We start from the raw sequence: 23,205 nt of genomic DNA, 5'->3' as shown, positions 1-23,205 counted from the left end.
AAAAAAAAAAAAAGTTAAAAGAAAACTATTCTCCAGTTTCCACTGTGTTTTACCTTGGTACCAATCAGTCCAGCTTACAGAGAAGACTACCTACAATATTAAGCTCTGATTATATTGGCAACAGTACAAATATCCACTAAACTTCTTTAGTTCTAGATAACAGGCTCCAAAAAGAGAAAATACATATTGGGGTATTAAGAGTGTATGTGTGTGTGTAGACCAGAGGTCAACATCAGGTGTCTTACTCTATCCCATCTATTTCAAGACAAGGCCTCTCACTGAATCTTCATCATACTAACTGGCTATATTGGGAAGACCAGCAAGCCAGTAAGATCCTGGGAATGTTCTGTTTCCATAATTCTAGTGTCTGGCTTGCTACATCTGCCTTTTCCCCAGCTCAGAAATAATTTTTAACCAATAAGAAACGATACAGATGCAGCAACTTGCCTCACTTCTGATATGTTAAAAGGATTTGGTATCTATTAAAGAGAACAAGTAAGTATTTCACTGTTAACAACAAATTATGAGCAAGTAACTTCTATGGCTGTCTTATAATGAAACTTAAAAGACCATTTTGATATTAGATCCAAATTATTGAAAATAAAAATCAAACCTCTCAAAAATACAGCATTCATACTGACATGACAGCTTATGAGACAGATATTACAAATAATTAAATAAACTGCATTTAAAGCTACTTTTATTATATTTGAACAGTGTACTATATTTCTTTTGTATTCAGGAAAAGTATAAGGTTCGCCTCAAGTACTATTTGAGTGACTAAAACTTCATGGTATAGTATAGTATTTCATACTATAATCTACTTATGTATTTATTTACTATTAGAGCAAAACTAATTAAAACCTGATTATACATAAACATAATACTACAAATTTTAAAACTTTCTCTTAAAAATTATTTAAAATGATTTTTGGTTAAGTAAGGAACAAATCATCTACAAGATACTTTGTTTAGAAAATAGCTTTAGAGTTATACACATAAATAAATCAAGCCTAAAGATTAAAAGGTTTACCATTTCCCATTAAGCCAATGCAGACCATGTCTTAATAGGACATGTACATGCACTTAGCAACTCTCTTTTCTAATGAAAGAGAGAGAGTTGAGTCTATGAGTGTTATCCAAAAATATGCCAGAAGACACAAATGCGTTGCCAGGCAGAGTTAAAAGAATCTAACAAGCTTTGTGGGAATTTAAAACAAAATAAAACAAAACAAAAACCACTGTACTCAACTCCTATTAATTAAACACTGAATGATAGATTGCTAATAAATATTCAGCCAAATAACTGAACAAAGCATAAACTATTTAAAAATGTGTGTTAAGCAGAAAGATAAACCAAAGTATCTTTTGCCAAAAGTGAAATCAAGTTTTCTTTTAAGTGAAAAATAAGACCTAAACAGTATCTCTGGTTAAAAACAAAACAAAAACTTGTTTTGAGGGCTTACAAATTGTACAGATCTATGAAATTCTAGTAAGCAAACTTCATGACAATTTCTTGTCAAAATTAATGGCATTTTGTTATCCAGGTCTTGTCCCTCCTCCAGTTTTTTAGTTTGCAGTAATATTTTTTGTGTGTGTGTGTTTATAAATTCTATAAAACACAAAAATTAAGACCAATTTAACAGAAAAAAATGTTTTGTATTAAGATATATTAAGTGACTATTTCAAGACAAAGATGTAAATCCTTAAAAAAGATAGATATAATATGGACAGGATGCAGTAAAATAAAAAGCACATTTACACTTTATAGAAAATAGTCTTTTGGTTTATTTTGCTGCTTTGTCCCATGCTAGATACCATGTAACTCATCCCCCTTCAAGATAGCAAAGATCAGTTTTATGCAAAGCAATTCATGCATACACTTTTGCATGTATGCATTCCATATCAAGTAATCATACCTATCCCAGAGGCTCTTTGATTCCTGAAACGTGTTCAAATGGAACGCTTGGTAGAAAGCAGTTGAAGGATTCCTGTGAGATCCAAGAATCAAATGGAAATGAAGTTGAGAATGTACAGTATAATCAGAAATTACAAAAAAAAAAATGGAAGATTTTAGATTCCTACACAGTGTAACCACTTAAACTTGAAAAAGGAAAAAGAAAATGATTATTGTTTATAAACAATACTTTGGAGACAGACAGACACACGCTCCAGAACCCACAGTAATTCAGGATCAAAGTTCTAAAAGAAAGAATAGCAGATAAAGTTAAATACTAATATTCAATTGTGTGCATATATATATATCGATAGATCGATGTGACTGTTCAGAGCCTATCAACACCAAGTTGTATCAGATGCCTTAACAATAGTCTATGATTTTAGCTGTTAAGTTGTTCTCTAGTAGTGTATACAGATACAACACTAAGCTATAGCTTTCTAGTATTTGTTAAAAGTAAGACAGTTAATGTTAATAATGTAAAATCCTTCCTGGTTTGCTCATGATATAGTTCCATTGTAAGTTTTGTGTGCAGTTTCTCTGGGTTAGTATATGTATGGGGGGGGCAATTGTAGGAGAGTGTTCTAATTTCTATCCTTAGGGTCAACATAACAGAACTGTAAGTAAGTAAGTAACTGATGAGCTGATGCAGGTAAACTCCAATATATACAACTGACTATGATAGGAATAGTTTCCTAACAGTTTTCTGTCATTAAGCATAATTCTAATGTCTTCTTCACCATCTACCCATACTTTATGGGAGTTAACAAGTACCTGTTACATCACTTTAAAATCCCTGAGTTGGAGCTAAAGAGGGCCACCCTAGTTCAGAGCACATTAAGTGCTGTTGCTAAGGGCCCAAGGATCCTCTCATAACTGCATGGGACTCCCAACTCCCTGGAATCTTATGTCAAATCAATCACCCACCAACTCAATCAATCTTTCTTCTAGGTCCATAAGAAAACAAAAAACAACTTTGATCCATGCTTTAGTACAAGACTAGCAGCTAACAACATGCTTGCTATATACCAGACGCTATTCACACTACTTTACACTTACTGACTCAATTTCCACAACAATTCTAACAGGGCTCCGATTTACTGTTTCTACCTCACTGATCAGAAATGGGTCACACAAAAGTAACTTCCAAAATACTGAGGAGGTAGCAATCAATCTGGCTCTCAGTTCCTATCACAGATGTCAGTTGGATCACAACAATTCACTGTTAACTCCAGTTCTAGGAGATCCAACACCCTCTTGTGGCCTACATGGGCACTGGCAGGCACATAGTATACATTCACACACACATTCATATACACATAAATGAAAATTTAAAACAAAACAAAACAAAAAAAACCCTTAGAACTATTTACAAAGTTGTCTGCATTAGCAATCAAATATCAATGATCATCAAACTAAAAACAAAATCGTGACTTCAAAACCAGAACTGTGTCAAACTGTATGCTGTATACACGATCACGCTTTAGAAAACTGTTTAGATCTTAACCAACAGGTACCCCTTTTGATAAACCAGGAAAGGCACACTGACACTGGATAACAGAGAATAGTTGTTGGATTAATTAGGACTCTTAATGTAGTTCTTACTGCTTTCCCTACTCTCTTATTTCCTTTCTATTCTTTGAATCCTTTCATCAGAAGCACAGATTAGATCTTCCAACAAGAAAACTTAAGAGGATTCCAACCTTTTCCAACTTTTGTTAAGCTACTTTTTTTCCTCACTGTGCTTCAAAATCAAGTCACTAAGATAGAAAGGAAATGATCTGAAAAACCTAATTTGGCTCCTCCTACCACCAACTAAATCAGGCCTGCCCAGGACCATATAAGAACTGGTTTGCTTTTGTTTAGAAACTTCAACTTTAATGAAATAACTAACTCTAAGAAGAAGGCAGAGGGAGAGGAAAATAACTTTGAAGCTAGTGCCCAATTTGGAATTAAAGCTTCTTTATAAAGAGTATTTGAAATTAAATCTACTCAGAGAGATGACATTTAAAAAAAAAAAAAACAAAAAAGAAACCTCAGGTATGTTGACTTTGGAAATACCTACATTTAATTTGAAGCAAATTCACCCTCTAAGCAAATTGGTGTCCAAGTCACGTAACTTATGTTATAAGATGCTACCATTTTTCAATGTAATGATATATTTCTTATAAATCAAATATAAAATTAAAAAATTATCTACAGTTAACAGTAAACATTAGGGTATGAAAAGGTCCTATGCAATAAAGTACAATAAGGGGAGGAAAGGATAGATTTTTATCAATGGTTTTGAAAAATGTTTCATTTAAAAACTGCAATAAATTCAATATAAACTACATCTCATTCTTATAAGAATTGCTTTATCACCCCTCAATAGTAGTAGTTTATATTCACTTTAAGAAAGTTGTTAGAAAACTGGTTTTGAATGTAATTTCTTGCAGAAGAAAATACACAGTCGAAAATGCACAAACGTTTAATAGCATTTCAGTTACATCTTTGTGCTATTTTCATTTAGCATTTAAATAATCTTATTAATAGAGCTTTCCTTAGGCCCTTAGTCCCCTCAATCTTTATGTCATTTCAAAGTAATTGTTTAATTGTGCCTATTGGTATTTACAATGGCTTTTTCTTTCTCTAGTCCCTGGCTTCATACACTAGTCTGTCACTTTAATTTCCCAGTTCATGAAAAGTGGTATGTCAGAAAGTAACAAAATCCATATAACAAATATCCACTTGCTTTAGCAAGATATTCTATTTGTAAGTTACTGTAGTAGGGAAAAGAAACACACATATGCATATCCCACATCTAAAAGCCATAAAGTTGGTGAAGCTTAAAATATGTCAAAACTCAACTTTCAAGATTACGTAGAAACCAACCAACCAACCAAACAAACAAAAAATCATTAAGGGCCATTCCAATCTTACAAGTGGACTAAGCACTTGTAAATACCCTTCAGGTCAAAACATAACCAATTATTGTGGTTACCGTAACTTTGCTTTCTTCCCATTCATTGTTTGCTAAGTAATAAAGAAAGGAATACTGGCTTCTGAGTGTCATTCCTAAGTGTTCATGTTTTCTTAATCCACAAAAGAGAATAAAACACTTGTTTACAGGTTATTGAAGAGACTAAGTAAGATTATGTTTATATAGGGTTTGACAGAATTAAGCTTAATTTTATGTTGTACAAAATGCAAATTTTGGTACAGAATCTTGACATGCATCAAGTGTTTCATCATCATCATCAAGGTAATGTTGAAGCAAAAAGAATAATTTAAAATGTAGAGTTAGGTACATGAAAACTATTTAGTTTATTTGCCAAGTAACAGCTCTGACTTTTGGGCTTCAGTGCAACGCCCCCACCCCCAGCCCCCATAAGTTTATCACATTTTAACGTATAATACAATAACCACTGAAATAAATACTGAAGTAAGTTGTAAGAGAAACACTAATTTAGCAATAAAAGTTTCAAAAAATACTGTTAAATAGCAACTGGAAAGTAAGAATCTAAATTTACTATGGTATTAAGCCCTTCACTCTTCTTGTCAATTAATCAAGTATGACAAAGCTGCTACTACTTCTCTGAGCTTAGCAAATCACCTCTTATCAGTGATCTAATGTGGATGGCCTTTTAAATTAAAACTCAGCTCAAGAGTTAGCCTCAGAAAATGTACAAATATTGGGTTGATTCTGAAAACAGAAAACTGGAGAACCAGAGGTAAGAAGTTTTTGATTTATCCTGGTTTTGGTATTTTAAGTTCTGAACTACAAATATACATACATATGTACATACATACATATATACATACTTGAAGACAATGTCTAAACAGAAGTTAGCCTGTATTAAGAAAACACATTTCTTAAACCATTCCCCACTAACAATATACTATTTACTCCATCAACACCTAACACATGTATCATAGATAACCTAATCATATAAGATGCCACCTTAGAAGAAATAGAATCTCATTTCTGTACCCTATGTTTACAACTTGGAGAATCAACAAAAACTGAATGACTGGTATATTGTTCCTTTAGCTATTTATTTTGCATTCAATTTACTTCTGGAGTATTTGGTTGGGTAAAGAAGCTCCATTTTCTTCCAAGCAACCAATCACACAATGGTAATAGCAAAAAAAAAAAAAAAAAAAAGTGGTGGAGGATTTTGACAAAAGGTTCTTCCCAATTTCTTCTTTAATGGGCTCAATAGAATTAGACAGAACTTTAAAATACAACTAAGACCCAAATTCTAACTTTACAAATGGAAGGGGGGAATAAAAGCTGAGGGGAATTAAATGACTTGATCAATTAAATCAGCAAAGTAGTTGAAGAATCAAGATTAGAACACAATTTGCTATAACTCTTATTACATCATGACTAAAGCAGTATTCTCCTTTTCCATGGGCATCAGCAGGTACACACACATGCAGGTAAAACATCTTTCCATATCAGTCTTATACTTGTATATCAAAACTGAAGACTTTGAAAAATGTATACTATTTCAAGGGATAATCTGTAGTGGAGATGGGAATACTTACTCAAATTTATGTTATAGGCTATTCACATAAAATTTAATATTAGGCCAGCAATTCTCAACTTGTGGCGTGACAAATGACTCTTTCACTGGGTCACATATCAGATATCCTGCATATCAGATATTTATATTACCATTCATAACAGTAGCAAAATTACAGCTATAAAATAGCAAAGAAAATAATTCCATGGTTGGAGGTCACCATAACACGAGGAACTGTAATAAAGAGTCCCAGAATTAAGACTGAGATTTCCAAGGCAGGTATCCTCATTTTTTACATAAAGAAGCAGAAATTACACAGGGCTAAGTGACTGGCTTAAAGTCCAATATCCCAAATATACAGCAACAGATTTTAATTCAATAGTCTGTGGAGTCATGTTCATTCATATGTTAATACACAAACATATTATGGATTGTATTTAACCAAAAGAAAACCCTTTTTCATTTTCGCTTGTTTCCATGGCAGAGGTAAACTATAAAAAGGATTTGTTTGGTGTAATATACATAACCTCCAAAATGGTAAAACTATAACTCTCTTTAAAAACTAATGGGCCTTCAAACTTGCTTTTAAAATCCTTTATTACATATTAAACCTTTTACCTGTTAATATAAAGTAACTGCCTAAAACATTCAAAATAGATTTAAAATATTCCAATATTCTTTATAATTGATATATTTGCCAGAAAAAGCTTATCTTTTATAGTGTAAAACTCCAACCAAATTTTAGTGAATACTTATGAACAAGGAGACTGTCCATGATTTAAACTAACAATCAGATTTCACTTGCTTGCCTTGCCTAGTCTAACAAATAGTAAATACTAGGTAGATAGCAATAAAATCAGTAACTTGCATACTGATTTTGCACACACACACAGACACACAGTTTGTTTGATTTGGAGTTTTGAACTTGAAATTTGAAATTGAATTTGAGAGGGGAGGGGACTGGAGAAATGGCTCAGTAGTTTAGAGCAAATGCTCCTCTTACAGAGTGGGTTTGACTCCAAGCACCCACATGGCAGCCCATACCATCTGTTAATCTAGTTCCAAAGGACTTGGTATCTTCTGGTCTCCACTGGTATCAGCAAACACATGTGATACACATACATACATGCAGTCAAAACATTCATACAAATAAAATAAAATGAAGCTAATTTTAATTTGAAAGATTCAGAGCAACATACATGAAGCCAATTTATGTATCTTCAATATTATCATTCAAGTTTGAACTATACACATTAAAGTGTATTTTATTAATGCCATAACATGATAAGGCAAGCTGGTAAATCTTCATGGGAGGCATATAATTCTGATTTTTGAGATGGTGTCTCAATCACGTAGCCCTGGCTAGCCTTACTATGTTAAACCAGGCTGGCCTTGAAATTGCAGAGTCTGCCTCTGCCTCCCAAGAAGGCAACTTTTTTTTTTTTTTTAAGCAATGCTAGACTAATAAGAAAGAACATGCAAATATTGAATAATTAGTATGTCTTTGATTTGTACATTTTTTTGTAGATGTACCTCATCAGGATTGTGCTACCTAAAATAATTTTAAACTAGTTGAATATTAAAAAAAAACAACAACCTTAAAGGTTTTTCCAATTCATGAGTTTTGCTGTGTAACATCCCACAAACAATACTAATAATTAAAATTTCTAATTTTTAAAAAAATCTTGTGCCAGGCGTGGTGGCGCACACCTTTAATCCCAGCACTCGGGAGGCAGAGGCAGGCGGATTTCTGAGTTCAAGGCCAACCTGGTCTACAAAGTGAGTTCCAGGACAGCCAGGGCTATACAGAGAAACCCTGTCTCAAAAAACCAAAAAAAAAAAAAAAAAAAAAAAAAAAAAAAAAATCTTTTATCTTCTGCATAAGAATCAAGGGGTCAACATTTAGAGGACATTTAACAAGACAGACTGGCTTTTATAAAGCCCCTTCTCCTTATAGTAAAGAATAATTAGTAAATACTACCTAAATGGTCTAAAACAATTATAAACAAGTATAAAGTTATGAAAAACCAGACTATTAGTCCATCCTCATTATTGAAAAGTTCACTTCTTCTAAGACCAAACTGGATGATACTCTTATTATAATATTTTCTTTCATCTTGGTTATTTGCCATCACTCAATATAATACTTTCCTACACCTACGTTCAGGCCATCATGGGAAATGAAAAATTAAAACTTCTTTTTTACTTTCCTCACATCCAGTTCCTCTATCAAGAAAACTGAGTGTGAGAGCATTTGTTTAATGGATCATCAGAGGATATCTGCATCTAACCTCTCCTTGTGCAAAAAAAGATAAATTCCACTCCAAAGTATTACAACCAAATCCTTAATCCCAGTGTCATACCAATTACAAATGAATGCTGTCAGAGCCTTAAAGAATAGACGGATGGCCTTAAAGAATAGACGGATGGTGTATTTATGCTCAGACATACAGATCATCTATTTCTAATACTATGTAAAATTACTTCTCACAAAGGTGATTTAGTATATTTATGATTCCATACCCTTCTTTCACCTACCTGAAAAAAACCTGTACTAAAATAGTTACTTGGAATGTGTTTCATTCATATACACATAAGCATGTATTTTCTTTAAAATAATAAACATTTGGTCCATAGTAACTATTTCTAAATTTAAAAAAGGTATGTTCCCATGAATATAAGAGGTCAAGATCCTGATAGCTGTAGGAATTTCAGCTTCTTTGGAAAATCTGTAAATTCAGATATATTTTATTTACATCTATGTTTGAAACTATTGTATATTTTAGCAACTAGGTATTTCTAATGACTGTACCACTATCAGTTTTTATACAAAATATAATGTTATGTACACATCTAATTTTATACTTTGACTACCAACCAACTCCTGGGTAGGAATACATTCCCAAAGTCTTAGCTTGGCATAAGACAGTATCTTGCTGGTGATTTACTCTTTAATTGTAAAGCTGGAAAAGCAAAATTACCTCCATGATGCAATCGATTTAAAAAAAAAAAAAAAAGAGTTAAGTTAAGATTCAAATAAGAAGGGTTCATATTTTTAAATTTATACACAGGAAGATCAAGGAGACCTTTCTGTAACATAGCTCTTAAAAGGGGGTCAATACATTTTACACCAAGAGGACAGTGTTGTTCCTGGTATATATTTAAATAAATCCTCACTTAAACTTCAAGTTTTAGAGAGAGGTCCATTAAATGTATGTGAAATCCATTAATATATATGGACAAATTTGTTACAGCACATACCAACATGTGCCATTAGCAAACTATTCAAATTAAACTAACAATACTAAGTAATGTGTCACTAAGGGATCCTTACAATAATCAGGTTTTCAACTTTCAGACAGTTGACAGTTCACAATTATAGCCATTCATGAGTTCCTGGAATGCTACCTTCTGAGTTCACACTGGTCAGTAATTTATGGAAAACAATCTGTACTGTGCTCCATTTAGGGCCAGTGATAGTTTACATGTCCTCTCATTTACAGTAAAAAGCAGACTGTTAAACGTACATGCAGTTTAAGCAAAGTTTGTAATGTTCACTATAAAAGTGGCTTCATAATTCTATTATCAATCATCATTATAATCACCAGTTTATACAAATTCAATGTGAGAAGTCTTAATGTGTAGCCATAAGTTTTTCTAATCAAAATGGCTGGAAAAATCTCACTCTTTGATTACTTAATAATATAGAGTCAACAGACAATGATAAGGACTCCGCATTAGCCTTTATATGGAATCAAACCGTGATAAGACTTCCAATGTAGGAACCTAAAACCCACCTTTTGTTAACTTCCCATCTTCTTTCATTTTGTTTAAAAACAAAAGAACTAAAACCTTTTTACTAAATTTGGAATTTTAACAAAAAATGAGTATTTACAACTATTTCCTTAGGATCTAAATGTGTTAACCTATTCAGAAAGTTTAAGATATTAATTCCTCAAGAATTCTTCAATTTATATTTTATTTGAAATATTATAAATGATACTACAGATTTTAAGAAAGTTAACCTCAAATTATATTGTTAGTATTGTTTCTATTAAGTTATTCATCTGGGTAATTTAAACATGTGCCTGGAAAACTATTATTCCCATGTGTAAACTCCAGAATGCCCTCTTTACACAGACCTTCCTTTAAAACAAACAAGTAAACAAAACCAAACCCTATTTCTAATTAATGGATTAATTCCTTCACCAGGTGTGTTGGTCTAGTGACAAAACATCAAGTGTGTAAGATTACATCTTGGAAACTAGCATGTTAAAAAAATGGAAAAACCGATAAATATGCAATGCAGAATTTAAGACTGGGGTAAAGTGGCACATTTAAAGTGGGACTACCACAATCAAACCCTTGAAAAGGATCAACTGATGCAAGAACAATGACATAGCACTATCTGGAGTGAAAACATTCATATTTGGAAGAAAGATTTCTGAAATTACTAACTTTTCCTACAGTAAGGAAAAATGTATGCATCTGTAGAAATATTCAACAGGAATATGTTTCAGAGTTTCCATTTGCCAACAGATTTCTGTTTCAATAACATATAATTATCCTTTTAAGTTCTGAAGACTGTAACTGTAGATGTTGTAAACTGTAAAGTGCGTGAAGAGGAAAGATGTACTTTCCATTCATAGTCATAGGTTTTATGTGTAAAAGAAGAGATTGGGGAAAAGTCATAATTGAAGAGAGACAGGACAGTGTATAGATCAAAGAGGGTAAGTGAAAGATAACTTACTTAGAAAATATAGGTTGCTGCTAGCTAGAAAAGATAAGGTACTATTGACCACCATCAAAGGTAAACTCCACCTTCCTGTTATATGTGGCCCTACCCTTGAAAATAGGAGCAACTAGAGAACAGAGGGGATTTTGTTGTTGTTGTTTTGAGTTGCTTATGAAGTCAGTTTTCTTTCTATTTTTTTTTTTAACTTTGTAATCCCACTAAATGTTTCAGTGACTGGCTGGCTGACTAGCACACTTATGAACACTGAGTTCTCAAGTGCAACAGATTTCCCACAATTTGACTACAAAAATCATGAATTCTGAATCACAAAAAACAGTGATGAATGAATTCCATTCAGCATTTTTAAACTAGCAGAAATATATATAAAATAAAACAAGGATAACTGGAAGTCAAAAGTTAAGGCTGTGTGAGTGTAAAATATTGAAGAGAAGCTTTATGATTTCATGCAGTCTTCTACATAACTAATGATTCTAGATCATACCAAATTTTCACCCTTTTAGCTCCTAAAATTAACCTCTCTCAAAAACATACAATGTAAGAAGATACCCAACTCTTTCCCTGTAATTTTTAATGTAGTGTTAAACTGCAATTAAGTTTTTAACAAGGTTGGAATTATGTAATGTCAAAGATCTATGTGACAGCTCCTAAAAAGCAAACCAAAAAACCCCCTACAATTCCTAAGTAGGCCACAACCAAACACCACCACTATTGAATAGTGTAGTAATACACTAATTTTTACCTAAACTATTAAAAAAGCAATCCTTACACTCTAGGTAGAGGTAGTTGGTTACAGACATTTCAAAACTATAGTTTTTACTACTGTTTAAGCATTTCACACCTCCCTTTCCTACACTAAAGACTGATAGGAGAACATCCATTTTCCCAGTACTTTTTCTTTGCTTTTTTTCTATTTTGCTTAAACAAAAATAGTATCTTTGAGAAGTTACTGGGAATTCTCACGATCCCCTTCTATTAAAAGACTGACTTAGGGATTGTCAAAGCTAGACTTCACATTTTATCATTCTCTCCAGTCTTCCAAATTCACTGATGGAGACTGCTTCTATTCCATCACTTCCCTGCCCCCAGGAAAAGGCTTTCTGGTTTTCAGTCTTTCTTACTCAGGCAAAACTCTACCATAAACACTAAAAAGTAATTTACTACCTTAGAAAGGAACCCTCTTTCTTACTGAAGGGTGGGGGCAATACCAGCTCTCATCTTCAAACTGTTAAGCTAAAATATATCAATCACGTTGAATCACTATCCATTTAATTGCTTAAAAAGAAAACAAAAACAAAACAACAACAACAAAAATCCCGTGACTTTTGTCTCCTTACTTCAAAACTTTGATTTTTACCAAATTTAAGTTTTAAAAATAAAGACCTTAAGTGGAAACAAACTCCTCAAACTGCATCTTAAGATATTTGGGGCAAGCAACTCTACCAAAAAAAAAAAAAATGTACATACCTGTCTTCATCACCATCTACAGGAATAGCTATGCTGAATACAGAGGTGGCCAGACTGTTCATAGGTGTTAACTGAAGAGGGTTTGCCAGGGCATCTGCAACTGGAGGCTTCACAACAGGCTTACTTTCAGCAATGAGAGAAAGTGGTGCTTGAGGTAGGGGTTCTGATTTTCTTCTAGTATCGTCAACTTGCCCGACTAAAGGCTGGGTCTGAGTCTGAAACTGGCTTAGGTCAGACTGTGGTAGACTTGTTGGTGCACTGTGGGTGCCTTGAGCTAAGGGTGAACCAACTTGCTGGATGACACTGCTGCTCCGGCTGACTGGCGTATGGCTGCTCAGCTGCTGAGACTGGCCCAGAGGCCCGGGTACATTTGGCATAGTAACAGAAGTGGTGGGCACACTAGGCACGCTTGGAACGGGTACCGCTGCAGGCACGTTTGGAACTCCGGGCACCACGGTGTGAGGACCACCAGGCACGGCTGGCAGCTGACCACTGCCACCCATCTGCTGCGGAGGCTGCACAGGCTGGGGCTGCCCAACCCCAGTAAGCCCGGAGCCTGGCTGCACCACGCCTCCTAGAGCAGCTGGGGCCACTCCGGCCTGCTGACAAGGAGCGGCCTGGCCCACAGGAACCGGACCCGGGGCCACAGCTTCACTGGGCTGGGCGGAGGCGCCCATCATCTGGGCACCCAAGGAGGAGACGCTCTGGCCAGACCCCAGAGGAAAGCTGGCCGCGGAAGCAGAGGTGGCGCTAGCGCTGGTAGACAAGGGCTGCGCAGGGCTTGGCGGCTGCAGGGCCACGTGCGGCGGCAGGTACTCACTCTGGCCCGATGGCTGCATCGGCAACAAATGCCCGGGTGGTATCTGAGGCTGGGGATAGGCGAACTGCTGCGACAACGAGGAGCCGCCGGCCGGGCCAGGCTGAGCTGCCAGGGCCACAGGCTGCGCCAGGTTGACATTCGGCGGCGGCGGCAGCCCCTGACCGACAGGCCCGGAGAGGGCGCCGCCGGCCACGGCTCCCTGGAGCTGGGCTGGCTGAACGGCTGCTGTCATTGGCTGCGGCCCGGTCGCCGCTCCCGGGAACGGCGGCAGCGACGCCGAACTTGGAGCCACAGCCCCACCTACGGGCGGTGGAGGCTGCGGCTGCCCGACGCTGAAACTCTGCGGCTGGGCGAGAGTGGGCTGGCTCATTTTCTCCGACGGGGGTAGCTGTGACACAGCAGTCAAGGAGCTGTCAGTTCCCGAGTCCAGCCCGTGCGCCCCCTGCATGGAGGCCACCACCACCACCACCGACCCTCCGGTGGCGCCCAGGCCGCTGTCCCGCTCCGCAGTCTGCTCCAAAGTATTGCTGTGTCTAATGCAATCCCCAGACCTGGTGAGGACGCTGCTATCCGAATCCCGCTCGTAGTATTCCATACACGTCCATCGGCCGCGCCGGTACGGCTCCCCGCTCCCGTGGTCTAGTTTGATCACGCGGAAACGCGAACTACAAGTGGCAGGGGGCTGAGATGGAGTTGCACTACTCGGCCCAGGAGTGGACACCGAAGCGGCAGCCGCCGCAAGGGTCTGGGCGAGGGCCCCCGCCACGCTCCGGGCCGACACGCCACCGCCGCCTCCGTTGGCGGGCGCAGCTGAAGCGGCTGCCAGCTGCCCATCCAGGATAAGGTTCGGGGACACGGTCCCGGGAGTTTCCGCATCCCCGACATTGTTGAGCGTCTCTTCCGAGGAGCTGCGCTCACACACCTCCTCCGGGCCGTAATCCGTGGCCCGGGAAACGTCGAAGATCTCGGAGGACACGTCCTCCGTGCGCGACTCGTCCGGGTCGTCCAGGCTCTCGGTGTCCTCGGTGATGCTGGTGGCCACCTGAGCCGTGGTGACACTGGTGATCTGGAAGCAGCTCTTCTTCTTGGCCGGCATCTTGGACATGGTGGAAGAGGCTGGAGGGCAGAGGCTCCTCTGGGACCCCACCGGAAACCGAGAAGGGCCGAGCACGGGCCCCCAAAGACAAAGTCCGAGTTCGCGCCTGGGTCTACGGCCCACGCCGCCAAGTCACGGGCTGCTCTGGGCGCCGGCGTCTCGGCGCGACATCCTCCTCCTCCTCCCTCCTCACCTCCCGCGGCAGGGGTGCCTCAATTCAACTCGTCAGCGACGGCCCGAGCGTGGTCCAGGGGCGGGCCGGCTGCTCCAACAGCTCAGCCTCCGCGGTCAGTCCAGCCCGGCGCTCGGCGCGGTCAGCAGGCCCGGCTGGGGGTGGAGCGCAGGGCGCAGGAGGCGGCGGCGGCGGCGTGAGGGGCGGTTCTGCCCCGCTCGGGCTCTCCTGGCCGGGTCCCGCGGCTGCTCCCGCGCGGCGACGCGGAGGAAGAAGGCGGAGCGGCGAGGCCGGGACCGGCGCTTCCTGACGGACGGGGCTGGAGGTCCGCGGCGGGAGGCAGCCCTCCGTCCCGGTCTCTAGCCCGAGCGCAGTCCGGGGGCCATGCCGGCGGTGGCAGCGGAAGCCCGCTCGGGGGCGGGGAAGGCCGGCAGTCTGGCCTCCCTCAGGGAGCCACCCGCGGCGGCGGCGGGCCCGGCCTCCTCGCGGCTCTGAGGCGCGTGAGGGGCGGCGGCGGCGGCTGAGGGAACGGCAAGCGAGCGGAGGTGCTCGGCGGCGTGAGGGGAACCGGTGGCGGCGCCTTCCGCTTCTCCTCGGCGCGGCCGGCTCGGAGACTCCGGAGAAAAAACAAAACAAAACAGAAATTCAAACTGCTGAAGCAGCGGCTGCAGCTCCCTCCACTCGGCCAAGATGGGGCTGAAATGGCCGCGCCAGGGATGCTGGGAGGAGCAGCAGCCCCGCAGCCGCTGCCGCCGCAGACTAAAATGCCGCCGCTGCCGCAGCCACCGCCAGCGCCGCAGCCGCCGCCGTTCCGTGACGCGCCGGCGTCGTGACGTCACCGCCCCGCCCCCTCCGGTTTCCTGCGGCTTCGCGTGGAGGCTTGAGGGGGGGGTTCGTGGGCGGGGCCAAGGGGGTAGAGAAAAGGGAGCGGGTTCTTTTATTTAAAAATTTTTTAAATTTAAATTTCCACGCTGCAGGTTCACTAGGAGAGGAGAAGCCAGAAGACGGTTTTAATTTGTAAGCCTGGAGCATCGCACGGCGTAGGGCCGGCGTGTGGCGATCCTGGATGACTGGAGGTCATGTGCTGGGTCTAATGTTTAGCATAGTCTTAGAGGAACCTGGGCGATAGGGGAAAAAAGTAGGACGACCCAGCTGCCGAAGAGGTGCATAGCTGGAGAAAGCGAACCGGGTTAAAAGTCCTGAAAATATATGTTAACTAGGATAGTGGGAGAAGTGAGATTCAAGAGAAACGAGGGTGACTAACACAGAACATCAAGCTAGACTGAGTTAGAAAGATGATCTTTCAGACAGAAATTCTGTCTATAAAAAGCGGCGGCGACAGGGATGGTTACTTGCCCAAAGTAAAGTCGGTTTCGAAAAAGATTAGGAGTTAATAACATATTCCAAATTTTCACTTGTAGTTCAAGGCTGGAAGAGCTCATTTAAACTTTCGAGACGTTGAACATGAAATCTGCTTATAGGTTCCAACGTTGAAAAGCCTACAGTGTTAAATAAGTGTAGCTCTTTTGATTGTTCTAAGGCTCCTGTTAGAGCCATGTTGTTCTTTGGTTTGCTTTGGATCATGCACAATAAGAGAATACCTTTTTCTTCCACTACTAAGTCAGACAGCAGCTCTGAAAGTGCCACTGAATTTTCCATCTTGTAGCTACTTCCCAATCAAAATCGAGTCTTCTTGTTATGAGACCTGTTGTAGCCCAGGCTACTTAACTTAAACCAAAGTGGCCTTGAACTTGTAATGAGCTTCCTGCCTCTGCCTCCCAAGTGCTGGCAAATGTCTCCACATTGGGAGAGTGAGGATGTTATTTTAAACACCGACCACTCTTGAACTCTTGACACATGAAAACAACTCTCAGTTAGCTAAAATCTGAGAAGTTTTGCTGGAAATCAAGATGTCAGATTTGTTGCAGCTTTTAGAGACCATATCAGGCTGACTCGTTTAAAGTGGTTTACTCAGTTCTCTAATCTTTGAAGAACTCTTTGATTCAAACAAAACAAATTCTTTGACTGAAAATTAAAATTTACACAACGCTTTTTAGGTATTTAGCTGTAATGTATGGAGATAGGTATTTTAAACTCAATAGAAACTGTCCTTCATACCCAAGTGACAGAGGTCAGTATATAAACCAATACCTCACAATAACATCCCTGCTTCTTGAGGGGGCAGAAGAAAAAAAGGAAATAAGTGTTACATGCTGGTGTTATTGTGGCCAAGATAGCTGAGGGAATGCTTCGTTTCTAAATCTATAATTTCAGTAATTTCTCAAGACAGTAAGTAGAAATAATTGGCTTGTTAATCCAGTGTGAATTTATAAGAGATTATTTTAATGCTGATGTTAAAGTTGATTATCAGTGGGCATTGTTGACCTTATGAGTTTTAGAAAAATAAAAACCATATGCTTGATCGTGACATTACGTTATCTTATATAAACTTCCTTTTCTGATTATTAGGGTGGTATTCTTCAGCTACACATTAAAGGGGGAAGAGTAATATGTAAGTGTTCATTCTAACAACAGGTGGGATCTACTATGACATGTAAGTAAACATAAAACTAATTTGAAGAAATGGGAGCCGAGCGTGGTGGTGCACACCTTTAATCCCAGCACTTGGGAGGCAGAGGCAGGCGGATTTCTGAGTTCAAGGCCAGCCTGGTCTACAAAGTGAGTTCCAGGAGGGCTGTCTTAAAAAAAAAAAAAAAAAAAAAAAAAAAAAAAAAAAAAAAAAAAAAAAAAAAAAAAGAGAGAGAGAGAGAGAGAGAGAGAAAGAAAGAAATGGGAGCAACATTTCTGCTACAAAGGGAGTAGAAAATGTTAAAAGGGCATTTTAGAATTATAAAGTTAAAATATTTAGATGTTCCATGAAATGTGTGTATGTGCTTAACTGTTTTCTTGAAAATAGCATTTTCCAAACATTTAAAGATCCTACTTTTGTATATTTTCCCTTTAAAAAAAAATGTAGAACTCGTGAAGCTGAGACAGATGGATCACTTGAGCCCGGGAAGTTCAGGCCAGTCACCTCTCCACCTCATTGATGCCCTGTTTCTTAATAAGCAAGCAAACCCTAGGTAAAAAAAAAAAGGAAAAGAAAAATGAAGAGAATTTTATACTTTAGACTGTTGGGAAGAAATGAAAAGAATTCTAGATGTAGGAAGTTTGAAATCTATGTACAAAGGAGAAACGAAACTATTCCCAAACTACAAAAAGTATATAATTGATATAGTTGTTCACGAGGAACCAGAAGTCTACAAATGCAGGCAGTGGTGGCGCACGCCTTTAATCCCAGCACGTGGGAGGCAGAGGCAGGCAGATTTTTGAATTTGAGGCCAGCCTGGTCTACAGAGTGAGTTCCAGTAAAGCCAGGGCTACACAGAGAAACCCTGTCTCAAGAACCAACCAACCAACCAACCAACCAACCAAAACAAAACAAAACAAAACAAGTCTACAAATAACAACAAAAATGACAGTAATAAATAAATAAATAAAATCAATAAAAAATAAATCAATAAATAGACTCCAGACTATTCATGTAAGTATCTTTGCTAATGTGTAGAGTTGTTAATAAGTAACCTGGCAGCCCTCTTTGGGATTGGAGAGGTCCCTGGAGAGCCAGACTTAAAGGCTTTAATGCAGTTATCCTGGCTCCATGCCTGCACCCACAAACCATGCAGTGGAGGCTGTGGGAGCCCTTGATTACTGCTCTCTTAGCCCCCACCTTGACCATTTGACTTACATCTGGTACTTCCCCAAAGACTTCAGTTGGCAGCAGGGTACGGGAAGTATATTTAGAAAGAACCAGGATGGGGAAAAAAAAAACAACCCGAGGAACTAAGGCCCTATTTCACTGATGAAAAAAACTGCCAAAATGTAAGCTTTTCATTACTTATAAACCACATAACTTCTGCTAGGCCATTGTCTTACAGATCAGTGTACTGTTGGATCACTTCATAGTCATCAGATGGTAGACGGTGAGCCACAGGTTCTCAAGAAAGCCTGACATCGCCTGACATCTCCCAGTGAATAATGGCCTGTGAAAGACTCAGAAGAAATATATAATGTTTTCAGTAGAAATTAAGCAACTATCTACATTAAGGAAAATAACTTTAGTAGTGATACCAAACCCAGTGGTATTTGCTGTCCATTGGACAGCCTATATTCCAGCCACCAAGTTGATTCTGGGATTTAGAAAGAGTTCATGCTTGTTTTCTATGTTTCTAATCACCAAATTATCTGAAAAGACACAAAATGAAGGAGTGTTTTTCAGCTTTTAAAAGGAATCAATAAAAACACAGTCGTGTAAGTAAGCAAGCACTCTGGATTTTTACTAAGGTTTTCCTGGCACTCCATTTCTGAGGCAGTATCACATTAAGTGAGACTATTGTATTCAAAAAGGAAGAAAAGAAATACAGTGCAGAGGGACTAAGCTAACAGAAGTCCCTGACTAGTTTACTAATAGAAAACTCAGTCTTAAAGTGTACCAGTCTTGAGAATAGATGATTAAAATCTTCACAAGTAAGAAAGTGACTATTAGACTTGCCAAGGATTCGATGCACTGTGAAACAATAAAGACCCTTTTCGTCATGGTGAAAACCTCCTTGAGTCCCAAATATCTTTGAAGTTAAGGTGTAATGTAGGCAGTTTGCATTTTGAAATAATGAATGTGGTATCCTAGTGGTTGAATGCCTTATCTCATTGTTGGATTTACAGTGTAATCTTGGTGAGCTAAAATGGTGTCTCTGTAGCTCTACTGTTTACTTTAAACGCTCCAGTGTAGCACTGCAAGGAGGAAGCGGTTAATGACTGTATTACTTTACTCTTCCATGTTATATGTGGCCACTGGAAATAACACGAATAACATGTATGTTATCTGATTGGAGACACCAAGAATGAGTTCGGTTTTGCCATAAAATTGTTTTATAACTGCCAATAAACCTCTTAATCCCTCAGTTTCCCTCTTCTGAGAAGAAATGTCTAGCAGCAAGGAGTCACACTACAGAAAGCCATGAAAGAGTGTGTGGAATTAGATACCAGGGTAATGACAGCACCTCAGGGGGCTGCGATTGGCAGTAGCATTTCTTAGATCCAATACCATTAATTAAAAAGTAATAAAAAGAAAGGAAGTAGTGAGGCTGGGGAGGTGGCTCAGTGGTTAAGATGACTCAGGTTCAATTCTCAGCACCCACATGGTGACTCACCACCTTTCATAACTCCAGTCCCAGTGTATCTGAACCCCACTTCTGGCCTCCATGGGCACTGCATGCACATGGTACCCAAACTTATGTACACTCACACCAATAAAAAAAAGAGAGAGAGAGAAAGAAAGTACTAGATATACAAGATTTTTTAAAGGAGTCACATTCTGTCATAGATGAGCTAGCTTATTTGGTAACATTTAATAGCTATTTTTTAATAAATTGAAACATTTGCTGAATCTTTCATATATGTGTGTGCCTCTGTGTGTGTGTATATGTGTGTGAACTAGGTGTATGTATAAGTATAATTATGTGCTGCTTAAAATAATAAGTTGTAACTTCAGCACTCATAAAACATTGAAACATATTGCTAGTTTATAGGCTTCTAGCTTATCTCCCTACTAATATAAATACTATTATACTATTATTAATAGTAATTAATAGCATTAATTACTATTGTCAACTTACAATGGTTTTTTCTTTTTAAAAATATGTTTGAGTGTAGAAACTTGTATAAATTGGATTTTAATATAAAAGATGTTTCAGCTGTTGTTCTTATACTTTAAAAAAAAAGTGCTTTCATACATTGCTGAGACAAAGCTCAAGCCTTGCACGTGGTAGGCAAGCTCTCTATCCCGAGACAAGCCTGGAGCCCCAGATGTTATTCCTGAGTGGTAGTCTGAAGCTCCTTCATTCTCGCCTGCCTGATTGTGCCACCTTTAGTAGGTAGATGCAAGAGGCCGAGAAGCATGGGCAGGTCTTGAGTACCTTGTACTCCCAGTTGTGATTTAATTAAAAATAATTAGATCTTTAGTCACCAGCAGCAAACCATCTTTAACATTTAACGTTTTAATGCTTAAAATCCTACTTTGAAAATATTACTTATTGAAATTGTAATTCATGATCCATGATCACATAAAACTTGAGTGTTACTTAAAATGGCCATATAATGAGCTGCTTGTTGGCAAATTAACATCTGCTTCTTTACCTGCCTCTAACTTTGGATATTTAGAAGACAGAGGAGTTACAAAATGGAAGATATTAGAGGCAAATACAAAATCAAAATTGAAGCTGACTAGAACATCAGTCCAATTTGGGCCATTAAGTCCCTGGATACAAATAATAAATATATTTTCTTCAAATGATGGGAAATTTTTACCTTTTTTCTAGATTTCACTAGTAATCTCTTTTGAATCTTCTATATTTAATCAACAACTTACATAACTTTAGATTTTTTTAAATTAAAAATATTCTTTTGTATTGGAACTTCATCAATCAGATGGTTCTACCTTTTGTGATTGTTAATGTTGTCAACTTGACAGAATCCAGAGTCACCTAGGAGACAAACCCTGTGTATATCTGAGAAGGAGTTTCTAGAGTAGGTTGGTGAGGCAGGAAGTCCTACACAGAATGGGAGCGGCACCTGGTCCATGGGGTTCCCGACTGAATGAAGAGAGAAAGGAAGCTGAGCTTAATCAATCTCTCTCCCACTGCTTCCTGACTGCAGATGTAGCATCGTCTCCCCTCTGGTAGGCCAAGCCCTCAGACTCTTTCCACCTTAGTTATTCTTTGTCTCTCACAGCAAAAAGGAAATTAAATAATACACCCTCTGTAAGAAAAAATATTAACCTCTCCCAGAAAAATATGTGTTTTCAAGAAAGATAAATCATGTGGTAATTATATTATTAAAGTATTTACCACTGAATTTGTTTTTTAATTTTAGCTAACTATTATGTTTACAATGATCTTAAGTATCAGCATTTCTCTTCCCGCTTTGTCTTTTTCAAGACAGGGGCTCACTATGTAAACCAGGCTGGCCTTGAACTCAGAGACATCTGCCTGCCTCTGCTTCCTGAGTGCTGGGATTAAGGGCATGTGCCACCAAAGATATAAAGAAATGTAGTAATTCAAATATCAATGTCACATTCAGGCTCTGATGGAGCCAGCTGGCCTAGGTATTTCCTTCACTTTTTATCTTCTTCCAGTTTCAGTCCTACATGAATGAAGGTTAAATCTCTTTCTCTCCCCTACTGCTGAGTGGTGTTTAGTCTGGCCCTGACCTTGCGATATTCCTGCCTTAATCTCTTCATATTTGTTCTTACCGAGAACAAAACCCCAAGAAAAGGAACCATCCTTGGGTAGGGATGATTGAGAGTGTGGTGCTTTCCCTGGAACACATAGGCGATCCCTTTTTCAAGTAGGATACAAGAGGGAAATATTTGTTTTATTAGAGTGTGCAATATAAATGTGAACAGATTGGAATAAATTCCAAACAAAAATGAGAAATTTATTAAATCTCTTCAATACTTCTGAAATTATGATAACTGTTTGATCAATTCAGTGCTTCATCGATACTACTATAAAGCATTGAGGTTTAAAAAAAATGAAAAAGGTAAGCCACACCTTTAATCCCAGCGCTAATTAGGCACAAGCAGGCAGGTCTCTGAGTTCAGGACCAGCCTGGTCTATGGAGGAAGTTCCAGGACATCCAGGGCTATGTACAGAGAAAGCCTGTCTTGAAACAACAACAAAACCAAAACCAAACAACCAAACAACCTCCCCCTCCCCCTCAAAACTTTATAAAATGGACAAAACACACTAAAATGGATTAGCTCAGGATGGCGAGGAGTATCGCTTGACTTATTTATCCTGTATGTCAATAGTGTCTATCATTGAGACTGGCACATTAGACTCTATAGAAGAATTTTGGAATACACTGGCCTTCCATTTATAACAGCCTAATATTTTCATTCAACATTCTGAGAGTGAGAAAATCAGGGTGGTCAGAATCGTAGAACATCAGTATGCTGGGGAATGTCTGCAAAGATGGAATGATGTCTGCAAAGATAGAATGATGTCTGCAAAGACAGAACTTTTTTCTTTTAAAGAAATAAACCACTGGACAGTGGTGGCGCACACCTGTAATCCCAGCACTTGGGAGGCAGAGGCAGGCGGATTTCTGAGTTCGAGGCCAGCCTGGTCTACAAAGTGAGTTCCAGGACAGCCAGCGCAAAACAGAGAAACCCTGTCTCGAAAAACCCAAAAAATAAAAAATAAAAAGAAATAAACCAATTTTCTACTAGACAAGAGAAGTTACTTTATCTTTTTATTGAAGCATCTCATTCTTTTGAAAACATTTTTAAAAATATACATGTGCATATTGGAGTCTGTTGAAATCTGAGAATATAGCATCATTAGTATTTTACAGAAAAAACATAAAAT

At 38.9% G+C, this 23,205-nt stretch overlaps 1 protein-coding gene across 4 annotated transcripts in view; it reads right to left on the bottom strand.

The window, feature by feature from the left end:
* Tsc22d2 (TSC22 domain family member 2) overlaps window positions 1–15,521 on the bottom strand; it is a 46,620-nt gene extending 31,099 nt beyond the window's left edge. The window contains exons 1-2 of one of the 4 annotated variants that reach the window (XM_029474916.1): window positions 12,689–15,521; window positions 1,920–1,991 (exon numbers count right to left, since the gene is read on the bottom strand). In XM_029474916.1, the coding sequence (XP_029330776.1) occupies window positions 1,920–1,991; window positions 12,689–14,613 (1,997 nt within the window). In that variant the 5' untranslated portion in view covers window positions 14,614–15,521. The remainder of the gene's footprint in view (window positions 1–1,919; window positions 1,992–12,688) is intronic. The other 3 variants (XM_021158908.2, XM_021158907.2, XM_021158906.2) reach the window with 3 other exon arrangements.
* Window positions 15,522–23,205: the final 7,684 nt, after the last annotated feature.

This window comes from Mus caroli, chromosome 3 (genome assembly GCF_900094665.2).
Source record: "Mus caroli chromosome 3, CAROLI_EIJ_v1.1, whole genome shotgun sequence".
Lineage (NCBI taxonomy): Eukaryota > Metazoa > Chordata > Mammalia > Rodentia > Muridae > Mus > Mus caroli.
This window is presented reverse-complemented; position numbering and strand designations above follow the sequence as displayed.